The sequence below is a fragment of the Rattus norvegicus genome, chromosome 15, assembly GCF_021556685.1.
Source record: "Rattus norvegicus strain SHRSP/BbbUtx chromosome 15, alternate assembly SHRSP_T2T, whole genome shotgun sequence".
Taxonomy (NCBI): domain Eukaryota; kingdom Metazoa; phylum Chordata; class Mammalia; order Rodentia; family Muridae; genus Rattus; species Rattus norvegicus.
The window spans coordinates 34,574,336-34,588,488 of NC_141548.1; the positions used below are offsets into that span (position 1 = coordinate 34,574,336).

Consider the following 14,153-nt stretch of genomic DNA (forward strand, 5'->3'; position numbering starts at 1 on the left):
AAGGTGTATGCTACCATGCTTGACTGTAAATTACTTTAACAGTGTAGGAAACTTAATTTAGAAGGAACTCAAACTCACTGTATTGCTTCTATGCATTGTTTACTCCTGTAGTACCCAGGTGACTTTGTTTGTGATGCAAAGGCCAGCGGAAAAGAACTAATGAAGGACAAGCCGAAGGAAGGAAGGAAGGAAGGGAGGAAGGAAGGAAGGAAGGAAGGAAGGAAAAGATAGATAGATAGATAACCATCCCAACCACAAGTCCTTCTATTCCAGAGGGAGCTGTTCTGGATAAAATCAGCTCAGACCAGCGCAGAAGAAGCAGGCCTATACAGGGGAAAACTAGGGCAAGGCTGGGAACCAGAAGTAGGGTAAAATAAACTTGGGATACAGGAAAATAGTAGACACTGAATTACATATAAAAACCTATGAAGTTTATAAATACTACTCCAAAGAGCTAATAAAGAGTCTTTAAAAACCTGTTCCCTATTCATTCTGGAATAAAAGGATAAAATATTTATTACTTTACCATATGTATTAAAATATATTTGTTTTGTATTGGCTATATAGAACAAACCAGTTTTGGCTAATTTGAGTCTATCTGTGTGAAAAAGCAAGCACGTGCACGCACGCACGCACGCACGCACGCACACACACACAGAGAGAGAGAGAGAGAGAGAGAGAAAGAGAGAGAGAGAGAGAGAGAGAACTATAACTAGTGCAGCAGCAAAGTAACACAATGAACCAATAACATAACTTGAAAAGTTCCAACCTCCTTCCTTTCAGGTACCGTGAGGTGAGGCACATGCACTATGTGGCCTAGAGACAGGAGCGAGCCTGTGCTCTGCAGCACGCACATGCAACCTTCAGTTACAGAGTGCAGAAGGACATGGTGTGCCTTATAAATGAAGACGAGTGATGCAAACTCCATAAAGAAATATCAGCAGGGGTTGGGGATTTGGCTCAGTGGTAGAGTGCTTGCCTAGCGAGCGCAAGGCCCTGGGTTCGGTCCCCAGCTCCAAAAAAAAAAAAAAAGAAAGAAAGAAAGAAATATCAGCAAATAAGAACTAATATCTCCTTTAAAATATTTAAAATCATCCTTGGAAAATCTCATTTTGAGTAGTGTTTAAAATCTGAAGAGTCCCCTACTGAACAGAACCAACTCTTAACCCAGAGACGTAGGCACAACACCCGCCATTTAATCTCCAACAACGGAGTGAAAGCAAGCCTGTGAAAACACCAAAGAAACCTGGGAACCTTGAAGAGTTCTCCAATTTTTTGTTGGTTTTTCCAGCACAGGGTACGTGTCGTCCTGGCTGTCCAGTAACTCAGTGATCCACCTACCCTTGTCTCCTGTGTTGGGATTAAAAGTGTGAGCTACCGCTACCTGGCTTCTCCAAAGTATTTAACAAGCAACAGAAGACCAATTTAGATGTTTGGGAAGTAGCACCAAATTATAAATTACGTACCCTTACAATGGGATTGCTAAGTCTATGCCACTCCCTGGGGATTTCGAGCCCGCTGGCCAGCACTCCGCCACTGAGCTACATCCCTCGCAGTCCGCTCAGTTATGTTCACAACCTAGCAACGTGCTCATCAAAACATGGTATGTCCTGTCATGGCAATTATTAGAACTTACACAATTAGATATCCAGTGTGTGTGTGTCTACCCATGCAGAAAACGTGCATTCACAGGGCATGGATGGATCAACTTCTAGATCCACTCTTGGTTACAATCTTATTATCAATGCAGACAAAATAAAAGGAAACAAACGTATAAGCTTATAAAACCTGGCTGGCTTAGTTTTATCCTGAACCAAGAGGAAGGCCATTTCCTGCAGATACTGTTGGTAGGCCTAAGAAACTTTTAGATCCTCCGGTCTTCATGCTTGGAAATCCAACACCAAACACATGATGTAGAGCTGACACTGTGATTTGTTTTAAGGTGTACCATCAGACTGCCAGCCTGGTCATTAGTTTCCCAGCCTCAGAAAAGGATGCACTGGTACTCAGCCCTTAGCTCCCTCTTTCCATGTGATTTTATTATATCCTACTGAAAACTGGGCGGTTCTTGACTGGCTTCTTGGTCTGACACAGCAGTGCAAAGGTGTAGCTCAATCTTTTTATGGGCTTTCTTCCCACAGTTCTCCTGCCAACTAGGAGACGTCAAACTCAAAGAACCCACTGTATTTTCTCTCATATCACAGGCACAGACAGAGATATTCAGTAGTATTTATTGAATGAGTACACTATGAGATTCTCAATGACATACTTTTATTGGTACTGAAATGTCCACTATTCACTCTGTAGCTTAGTCAATGCTGGTCTTCAATTTGAGATCCTTACCTTGACTTTCTGAGATACGGAACTACAGGTACGTACTTTCATACTTTCCTTAAGGAAACTCAAGTTTAAAATTAAATCCTATTTTTTTATCCTGAAAATCTCTTATCAGTTTGAGAAATAAAGCCATCACTTGGAATCCTATCAGGTGCAGGATAAAACGCTGGGGACCATGAATGAAACTTATGCAAAATCCTCATGCAGATCCTAAGTCACAGATTACTAAAATCTAATTAGATGCTAAAGACATGAACTATAGTGCACTTACACCACCAGAATAACGAATATTTACAACTGTGGTTGACTGAGCCCATCAATTTGGAACTTGTAGAGCAGGAGCACACTGCACTGCATGTGGATCAGAATGTGTAGATATTCTGAGCACTGATAAGATAGGTAAAACGCAGTAGAAGAACTGAAGACAGATACGCTTACAGGGTACAGAAGTGACAAGCGGTGACAAGTCAAATACAACTGTCATTCCAGATGCAGAGCTATTCCATCTGGAGAAGAAAAGAGCTAGAGGCTACTCCTTTAAAAGGAAGCACTCAAGACTTTGGTGGAGACAATTACAGAAGGACGGCAGGCAGGGCTACTGTCCTGGTCTAAGGTACTAAAGAGGATATGCACTTGCCTTTATGTATGAATGTATGTACGGATGTACATAACATATATGCATGCAGTGCCCATGGAGGCCAGAGACAAGGGGTGGGTGTCCTGGGCATGGGTTGTCCATGGATCCAGCTGACCATTATGGGTAGAGCGAGAACAGACCCAGGCCATCTCACCTGTCCCTGAAGACACTATCACACGGAAAGGCTTTTTATAGTTTTAAATCCCACCAAACCACTGCTAAGCATTGTTGCAAGAAATGGAGCAAAAGTTCTCCATTTAAGTCCACACTTCCACTCTGAACTTACCATCAGCATTAGAACCTCTTGGAACACCTTGTATCTTCCTCTTTTCTGGCAACAGGAAAGCTAAACTCGCTCTGAATTATTCACACGAGGACTCCAAGTGTCATCTGGTGTCCTAATGCCATGGGTCTGTGCTGGCGCATCTAAGGCCTCTGCTCCTGAACGTTCCTATGTACACCCAGGCTAACAGCGATCCAAAGCTACCTACTCGATCTGTTTAAACCTTACCATCCAAGTGACTTCTTCCCAAATTACTCAAAAGAAGTATTTGCTTCCAAGTTTCCAAAGTGCTTATAAACACCAAGCATGTGGAAGTGCCTGTCCCAGAAAGAGGAAAACTCTCAGGAGGCAGTTTTCTCCATCCACCACATGTGCTCCAGGATCAACAGGCGTGTGTAGCAAGAACCTTTACCCCCAGAACACTTGGCACCCTTTCTTGATAACTAACATATTACCACCCTCCATATACCACTAAATTTTAAACCCTAACTACAGGGACTTGCATTTGCAGATCAGAGCACATTCATTAGGACACACCACATCTGTGCTTGAACTGGTATCATTCATTCATTCATCAAACACTAAGGACTAGCTAGGAGAAAAGCACAAACCACTATGGAATGGATAAGGAGTCACCATGGAATGATAAGGTTCTACACTGTTGGGGCTGGTATCTTCTATTCCTCCCTGTGATACTAGGGACTGCACCTCAGCTGTGAGGCAAATCCACCACCATTGAGCTACTACATTCCTGCCATCTTGGATGGTGCCAGTTTCTTCCCAGCAGGACCTTGTGTAACTTCTCTCAGACACTAGGTATTTCAGAATCATGTTGAATTTGATGAACTAACAATTTTAAAGTTTGTGATCTATTGGGATAGGACAAAAATGAACACTATACACACATTTAAGAAAACTTTTGTAAAATAAATCCTTTTTCAGAAATTGAATATATGCATCTTTTAGATAAATCAGGTAATAAATACAACTAATAACAATAAAATTGATACAATGTAATTTATTTCCAGAGACCTCCCTGCTCCAAATCCTCCCTCGATGAATGGCAAACACCCAATGTTTTGATTAAAGAAATAGATCTAATTAATACAAATTCAAATGTGTAATGATATTCAAACTGCTTATCATGTTTGTACAGGGCAGGGAGAGCAAGTGGCTTGCGCATGCTCAACAAATGTTCAATAATGACTTAACACACCCCAGCACTCAAAGTTCAGCATACCATTAGTCATATTTATGGCCTATGTAACGGGATTCTAGGAACACAAATAATGAGATAAAGTTTGGCAAATTCACTGTGTTGGACAAGTCCTGTCTAGGGCATTAACAGTTTAAGTTTCTAAAAGTAACCGATGCTATTACCCAAATGGTTTATTTGAGCCCAAGATATTCTAATTATCACCCTAACAAACAGCTAAAATAAGCTACTTTACATTTTTATTGATATTAGTCTTTCTACAGCTAATTCAGGCAATTTCCTTGTTAAAAGTCTATAACTGAATACAAAGAGTGAAGGTACAAAAATCTAATACATTGTTCAGTGAATGATTAATACTGTATTCAATGATTAGATTATAAAATTTAACAAGTCTCACAGACTCACTAGGTCCAAATACACACTCAGAGCCATACATGCACCACTGAGCAGTACAGTCTATCAAGCTTCACTGCATCCAGTTAACTATTCACAACCTATTCTGTAAGCACTGTCTTCTTTCAAAAACTTTACACTATCTGAAAGAGGGTGCCTACCATTTGCTTCTTCCCTTTCGACTACATGGTAAACTCTTTTCATGGTATTTGCTCTTCTCAACTACAGAATACAAACCCATGGGTGTCGCTGGAAAAGTAGTGACCCACAGACCCCACAGAAGACCAAGTACAGTTAAACTCAAGGTCACACACAGCACAGCAGCCGAGGGAGACAAGTTCGGAATTAAGACCATCAGATATTGCTAAAGTATTTCACATATACTTAATAGTAAACCAACTTATAAAATCTTAAGGACCAACTTGTGACAGGTTATCTTCCTATGGCTCCAATATTACAAAGCAATTCACATTACGTTAACTGTCGTTTCCAACAACCTATGAACACTACATTGAGAAGTCTCAAAGCAGATATGAAACCTGAGGCTTGCTTTATTTCACCTCTATTCCTTGTGGCACAATTAAAAATAAATTAAATACATTTTATTTAAGGCAGAAAGAATATCAATAAATGTCATTTTCCAGAATTTTCTAATTTTCTTCTGATTTTTAGAAAACCGCAATGGCTCCAAATAAGTATTGACATGTGACAATGAAAGTGAAGATACAATGTTAATTTCAAGGCTGATTAGCATTCATAAACTTAAAATACCAGGAAGAGATTAAATACATCCTAAAGTGTCAATGTATTTTTTAAATATTTATTTATTTATTTATATGTAAGTATACTGTAGCTGTTCTCAGACACACCAGAAGAGGGCATCGGATCCCATTACAGATGGTTGTGAGCCACCATGTGGTTGTTGGGAATTGAACTCAGGACCCCTGGAAGAGCAGTCAGGGCTCTTAACCGCAGAGCCATCTCTCCAGTCCAAGTATCAACGCCCTAAGTTTGACATAGGGAGTAAACCCATGTTTAAAATCAGATTTCAGTCATCTTCGGCATGGCAAATACAGCAATCATGTCATTTGTCTTTTGAAGTGTGTCATCAGGAAAACAATACAGCTCCAAGAACAACTGTCTATACATAAAGGGCAGAGGCTATCCCCAAAGCCCCTCCCTGTTTCACTGAATTCTTGTGTCTAGAAGTAAAAAACTGAGTTTTGGAAAAATGCAACTCATTTTCATGCAACAGGACTCAAATTGTTTCTTAAATTAAGAAAACTACCAATAAAATATTCACAGTTTAATGTGTCATGAAATTTAGTATCTGTATTAGATACAGACACTATGATTCTATAGAGCAATAGCCCATTTGGAAACAGGTCCACTCATTACTTAACCATCTTTCTATAGGAGGCCTATACCTTAGGCCTCAGGTACAAAGAGGACTCATCTGACTGTTGAACAGAGAAAGATAGAGGAATCAAGTACTCGGCATAACATTAAATGTTAAAAACCAGTGCCTGGTGGTGGTGCACACCTTTACTCCCAGCAAAAGGAGGCAGAAGCAGAGGCAGTAGATCTCTGAGTTCAAGGCCATCCTACTCTACAGAGTAAGTTCTAAGACTGTCATGACTACAAGGAGAAACCCTGTCTTGAAAACACATGCACGCACGCACGCACGCACATGCTAGAAACCTGGGACTGGTTCAATTATTTACAAAGGCATAAGGAAATTAAGATGTAAGTAACATGAATACAAAGTTAATAGGCAGAGTCTTACACAGTTCTTTGAATACCCAGAAACATGCAAAATCTTATTTAGCCTAGTTGACTGAAAAATATAAAATATCTTTTTTCATAAAAAAGGTTAGAGCACCAAAGAATTACTCTTAAGAAACCAGTAAGGACAAAAGTGGGAAACATAATGAATGAGTGTGGCTTTGAAGTTGTGACACTAATGCACTGTGCACCTTACAGGACACATAAGTTTGTGTAACCGCAACATGACCAAAAAAGTTTTAATAAGATTATCAAAGATTAAGTCTTCAAGGTTAGTAAAAACTGCTCCTATACGACATTTAAGAAATGTAAGAAAGTCCTCTATACATGTCCTACTGACTAACATACAGGAAAATGAGAAAGAAATCTGCTCAAGTTAAGGAGACAAAATTCTGCGAATTTTAGTCATAATTTTGGATCTGAAAACCTCATAAGGAACTGAAGTAGTTAAAGTTTACAAGATAGGACAAAGTACTTCTGTAAATATTAAGCAGCCTTTAGTTTGTTTTTTAGTGAGACCTATCATTTTTTAAAAAAGATTTATTAATTTATTATATATAGGTACATTGTAGCTGTCTTCAGACACACCAGAAGAGGGCATCAGATCTCATTACAGATGGCTGTGAGCCACCATGTGGTTGCTGGGATTTGAACTCAGGACTTCAGTCAGTGCTTTTAACCAGTGAGCCATCTCTCCAGCCCTCGTTTTTTAAAAAGATTTCTTTATTATGAGTACACTGTAGCTGTCTTCAGACACACCAGAAGAGGGCGTCAGATGTCATTACAGATGGCTGTGAGCCACCATGTGGTGCTGGGACCTGACCAGTCCTCTCCGAGGACCCAGAGCTCTTCAGCACTCACTGACCTCCTGAGCCCCTGGCAGCTGCTTTTAAACAGAAAGACACTGAGCCAGAACTCTGACTCAGAATATGTTTGAAGGAATCTATTTTCGATGTGAATTCCTATCTCATTATTGTCTATACTGAAAATTTCAGTAACTTACACCTGGAAATAGGTTATTTCTGATATTCAATGGGAAACAAAATATAAGTCGAGCCAGCATTAACTTAACAAAGTAAATGAATGCATAAATAATTACAAGGGACTTTTCAAGGTGTCTAGACATAGTTAAGTGTTTTCATTCAAAGTTTAAAGCACTATTTTATTTACTTATTTGGATTTTTTTTTTCTTGAGACAAGAGCTTTTCTGTGTAGCTCTGGCTGTTCTGAAACTTGCTTTGTAGACAAGGCTTGGCCTCAAACTCAAGAGTGCTCTGTCTGCCTCTCCCTCCCTAAGATTAAAGGTATAATCACTATTTAGTAATATAGAAACAACAAAAAACATTATGCTTGTGACACAGAAAGTGTTTTTGATACTTAAAACATAATTTCTAATTTCTGTAAACATAAAAGAATTTCATACTGAGATAATTTTATTTGACATATACAAATTGATATACCGCGCTAAGTTGGATTTAAAATACAATTTTAGAAGCTACAGGTAAAAAGTTATCTACAACTATTCCCTTCGACACACAGACACACAGAAAGAAAACTTGGCTTACATATTTAGCTAGAAGGTAAAGAGAGGACAACAGTTAACACTTGTATCCCAAGAGACAGACAGCCACTGCTTAACCTTACCTACTGGAGAATGAATCCAGGGCCTTATCGGAGCAACCCTGACCACACAGACCACGCCTGACTTTTCCTTATTATGTCTGTCAATGCTGGCTGATCCGGACCAGCCATATAGTCCAAACTAGTCTTCAATTTAAAATAGTCCTCTGGTCTCAGCCTCTTGAGAGCTGAGCCTACACATTTGACAGAATTGGGGATTTTGAAAAAACTTTTTTTTAAAGGTTTTATATTTTCGTTTTCTGTTGGTGGTAGTTCTTGGGGTTTACATCTTATGTCTCCAAGCAGTCAGAGAAAACTTGTCAGAGAAGGTTCTCTCCCTCCATCACGTGCATTCTAGTGCTTCTACTCAAGCCATGAGACTTGGTAGCAAGGGCTTTCAATCACTGAGCCACCCTGTCTGTCGATGGTACGGTCATATGTTAATGTCTTTGAGGCCCTGACAAAATTAATATCCACAAAACATTTAACTACCACTTGATTCTTCAGGAAGCTTTGTTGATTTACACTGTAAGGACATATTCCACGTATTTTATATTGACACTTTCCTGTATCCCAAACTGGCATTCTATTACGAGCGGTGGAGTTAGGTAAGGGTTGTTAAAATACAGTCCAAGAGTAGAGTCCTGGGAGAATCCTGACTGCTTTTGAGAAAATCCCAAAAAACAAGGTAAGAATAATGTGACCTCACTTTCTTTAAACATACAGCATCTTCCTTGGGATGTGCTTCCCCCCCCCCCCCCCCCCCGTGTAGTGGACAGAGCTGACTCACCTCCGACTATTCACCAGTGGTCATTCCTATTTGTTTATCCACGTCACTGTACACTCTACTCATGTGACTCTCCATGTGCCCAGAGTATAAACTGGCTGATGCCTTAAATAAAGGTGGCTACTGCATGAGCCTTTGGTCACCTCACTTATCAGCTCCATTTCCCAGGTCCCAGTGCATCCAGAGCAGTAAACAAAGGATTACGAGCTTTTATTTTGGCCAGCATTGCCTGACACTGAATTCCAATTCCTTTAAAGCCTTAACCATACATTTGATCATAGTTTTCATAAAATTTCATTCATTTGAACATTTGCATCTTTTCCCTTGTTCATAATCTATGTTGCAACTGTTAACTTAGCTTCCTGTTATTACCCATTCACAATGATACTTAACAACAGAAAGTTTAAATATAAATACCAAGATGCTGTAGTATTCAACAGTACTTCTGAATAAACACTTAAATTATAATTTAGTGTTTGGTAAACAAGAGCCCAAGTCTTCATGTGCATTGATCCTATTGCTATTAAAGGCCAATCACAGCCAGGATAATCTCCCAAATATAATGACATTTCTAAAATAAATAGCTGATATTTCACTGAATGATGCTGAACACAGATTGCAGAAATACCCCAAAACGTCAGTGTACGTTAAAATTTACAGAACACAGATAATCCAAGTTTTGTATTGAAAACAAACAAACAAAAACTCCACATCAGACAGGAAGGAAAAAAAATCAATGTGTTGACTTAAAAAATAAAAAGGAAATTCCAATAAAACAATTATAAAATTAGATGTTCCTTTATTTTATGAATATTAACTACAATTAGCACAAGCGTCCTGAATTCTGCAAGACTTTAAATTTATTTCAAGACAAGAAAAGAAATAAGACTGTAGTACTATTATAAGATTAAAATGTTAACTTTTGTTGGAAAAAACTATAATGGCACAAATGACATCATTACACTAAATTGGGAAAGCCAAAACTATTGTTTTCTGAATCTTTCCTACTAATATTAAGCAAATGATACTAAAATCATCTATGGAATACTAATTAATGAAATTTAAAGATCTGAATAAGACAGCTGTGACGTTAGATAGCTACACGAAGCCACTAACACCTGAGTGACTGAGTGACTAGCCGTTCATGATGCTCCACTTGACTGTCACTCAGAAGCTGACTCCTCTCAGAGAAACCTTGGTAAGCACTGGAACAGGTTTCTTGGTGTAGAAAAGGCTGTGTTGACTCTTTTTCTTGGTGCGAGAGCTGAGCCTGGACTCAGGCTCTCAGGAGTCTAGGGCAACTGAACATCCTTGAAGAGTAATATAGTATCACAGCCTTGGACAAAGGCAGTTTGGTGTTAACAACAAAAGATTGAGCATCTCCAAATCTTAATTCAGGATTGAATAAAATACACTGATGAAAACTGCTGAAGAATTATACATACTAGAAAGACAGTTGAAAATATTAAAAAAAAAAACCACTAGAAGTTGAAATTTCTGTAAGAACGCATTCGCAAACTAATGTTACAAGTTAAAACAAAGTGCACACTCCCCATCAACTTAGATTCATGAAATATGTAATTAGAATTAGTCTGCCTATTATTTTAAAATCTCAAAATCATTTAAGTGAGTATTAAAAACAAAGTTTCTGATTATTGTAAGTTTTTAGAAAATAAATATATCCTGTTGCTTTATCTAAAAGAAGTAGAAACACAAAGTGATAAAACGAACGATTATTTGGTACAGAAGATTACATCTCAATCATGGTTTATAACCAACTGTTTTACGTAAAATTTCTGATTGACAGATATAGCCTTCTTCCCTCAAAACCAGGAAGGAATTATTCACATGAGTAAAATCTACTGCAGTGGGCTGCTTTTCAGAGGTGTTCTTTAAGAGGACAATGTATGATCACATGTAAGTGTCATGAGAGAAACAGCTGCTATGATCATGGGCTGGGCAACTGGATAGTCAAAGAGGAGACTCCATATACAGAGATATATACATACACACACACATACATATAAAATCAAACTTTAAATACATGTAAATGAGGATCACAATACAGCATCAGTCTCTCTCAAGCACTAAAAAAGAAAATTCAAAATCATTTCCTAGAAGGACCTGACAGATGTCACAGACCCTACTGGACTGAGGAAAACAGAGGAATAAGCATTTGAACAGGTATTCCTCAAAAATGAACAGGTCCAACATCAGACAGGATTTACTGGACAGACTTGGAAATATTCCAATACGGCAGTCACACTACCTTTTAAAACACTTCTAGAAAAACAACAAGAAATGATAAGTGGCTAACCTACTGTTCAGGAATAAGAGGCCACACCAGCCTTCCACTGCCATCCTAACAACACTGTCTGTCTGACTGGATGGTTGTTGGGTTAAAACTTAACACTAACTCTTAAAGTGGTAACTGGGAGAAATGTAAATGGATGATGGCAAAAGATTAAAACCAGGAATTATTTTATAACCAAAAGAGATTTACTTTCAAACATTTTTAAGATTCAAAAGATTTATTTGGAAAAATCAGCACAGAACAAAGATATCCTCAGTAACTTTTCTCAGAATATATGAATAGTGAGACTCTATGAAATGTGAGCAACAACTCTAACTTTACACAGTGTCTATGGTTTATACAATCTCAGCCCCCATGCCTCCCACCCACTAATACACTACAGCATTGACCCCTTAGTGACATCAGCTTTCACTAACAGTCTGACTTAAGGTCTACGGGAACAAACAGAAAAGCAAAATCATTTTCACTGTTCAATAGGTAGGATTAGCTAAAGCAAACACAGTTTTTGTTAGGATCATGAGGGAATACCACTAAGAACATTTTAAATTAGGCAAAATCGTTTCTTTATTGAGATTAAGTAACTACATAGATTTAATAATAATGCCACATAGCTATCCATAGCTAAGGTCACAAACACATTTCAACATTCACAATGATGGGCATCTTTTCCACTAAGCTAATCTACAAAGCTTATGAATAAAGAAAATACAAAAAAAAAACCCCGTTTTACAAAAGAAAAACTTCAGTCTACATACATTAACAATAAAACCATTTCTCCCGCGTAACAGACAAGGTGTAAAGTCATTGAATTTTTTTCTAAACAGCCAGGAATGAAAGAATTTTAATATCTCCGACGCTTATTAGGGCCTTCAAAATTGCCCCCTTGACTCCCTCTGCCAAAGCCACCAGGACCACCACTCACAGGCCCTACAGCACTCATTGGTGCCTGGGGGGTTTCAGAACCTGTTCTGTTTCCCATAGGCGAACCCATTTGGGATGGAGGACCTTGGGGAAACCTATCATTGTGCTATCATGACATATAACAAAGTCCATTTGGAACACGCCAAAATAAAAGTGACAAGAAAAATTGGCAAAATCCCAAGTGGTGGTGTCAGGAAGTTCAGCAGAAAGTCCAGCAGAGTCAGCATCAAACATAGAAGGAAGAAAGGAGCAGGTTAATTAGTTCCTGTTTCAACAATCACAACAATAACACTAACACTAAGCAGCACGTGCAGAGCACCATTGCAAACGCTGTGCTCCGTGTCATGGAAAGAGCTGATTCTGACATAAGCAAGTGCCTCCTTATGCCCAATCAGTGTACAACACTACTCTGATCCCTTTTGAAAAAGTTCACACGACATGAAACTATGAGGTAAAGAAAAGAGTATTGTCATGTTGCTTCAAGATAGTCTTATGTAGCCCAGGCTGGCCTGTACCTCAGGGTTCTCCTGCCTTGGCTTTTGCCTCCCAGGTGGGGGGACTATATATAAACATGTCTCACCAGGCCTGGTGAGAAGGGAACTTTTTAAAAAGAAATCAGAGATGTATAACTGAGGAGCAGCACCATACTGTTTTCAGAAGGAAACATTCTAGAAACTCAATTATCAGTGCTTCTAAGAAACAAGCATTAAGAAATGTATCATTAACAACACGAAGCCCAGGGACTCTAACATCGAGACACATGAAGTGCTTTCCTTTAAAGACTAGTGTTAAGAAGAGAAGTTTTAAGAATTGTTTAATAACATGAATAATTAATTAAAGCACATTAAATATCTGAGTCATTTATTCTGTGAAATTTTACAAAGGTTAATCTTAAGTGAAGAAGATAATTTTTAAGTGAAAATGAAAAAAAAAAGACAAAAAAAGAAAAAAAAAACCCCAAAACTTTAAAATGTCATTGAAATTAATTTTCCAATTTTAGAAAAGTGTGTAGGAATATAGCCAATTGTGTCTATGTTACTGCTAATGATTAGGTGTTGAACAGAGCAAAACTTCAAGTTCCAGGGATTGCACTATATAAATGCTGCCCCTCATCAGGGACAGAGGCACTGACCACTCTGTGTGCCGTCTTTCTGTCCTGGATACTGTGACCCTGTCTCTTTACCTCCCTCAACAATGGATCTGAAAATGATATCAAGAAAGATCGTGTATTCTTCAGTCCTACACTGCACAATGCCTTCCTCTTCATCTCTTCCTGGTCACCACAGATGCATGCGATGGCCCAGATTAACGACTGCCAGTGCATTTTCCTTCTTACCCAGCAAGGACTGCAAACCGCAGTGCTGTAATCTCAAAGCCAAACAGCTTTTTTGAAATCTGGTCACCTATTTTTTTTTTTTTCGGAACTTTAAAGAAGCATCACTTGAGGAAGAAATGATTTTCTACTAGAAAACTTCAGACAGAGGTGGTTAAGAGTCATTTGTCCTGCTAACTGGTATGTAAAGATGATAAAAATTACAACAAAGAAAATTAATTTTTATGTTTTTACCCACAAAGGTATCTTCACACTCTTCGATCAAAAATCTATATTTTAAATTTAGTAATAAAAGCAATTAATAATCCTATTGAGACAGTATAACAGTAGACCTTTAAAAATGTTAAATAAAATTCTAATGTTAACTTTTTTCAACAAAGAGAAATGGTTTGAAATAAATCATTACAACATGATGCACCAAAACTAAAACTTGTTTTTTCATACACAGTAGAGTTTGTTTCTAAAGGTAAATAGTCTGCACAGGAAAAGCGCAATAATAACATTTAGCCTTGCATCCATCCATCCAA

At 38.3% G+C, this 14,153-nt stretch overlaps 1 protein-coding gene across 3 annotated transcripts in view; it reads right to left on the reverse strand.

Annotated features, from left to right (window-relative positions):
* Pspc1 (paraspeckle component 1) overlaps positions 1 to 14,153 on the reverse strand; it is an 83,519-nt gene that overhangs the window by 12,234 nt on the left and 57,132 nt on the right. The window contains exon 9 of one of the 3 annotated variants that reach the window (NM_001025672.2): positions 11,919 to 12,399. The exons of the other annotated variants lie outside the window; for them this stretch is intronic. Coding sequence (NP_001020843.1) covers positions 12,214 to 12,399 — 186 coding nt within the window. The 3' untranslated portion in view covers positions 11,919 to 12,213. Of the gene's footprint in view, positions 1 to 11,918; positions 12,400 to 14,153 lie in introns of those variants that run through there. 3 annotated transcript variants of the gene reach the window in all.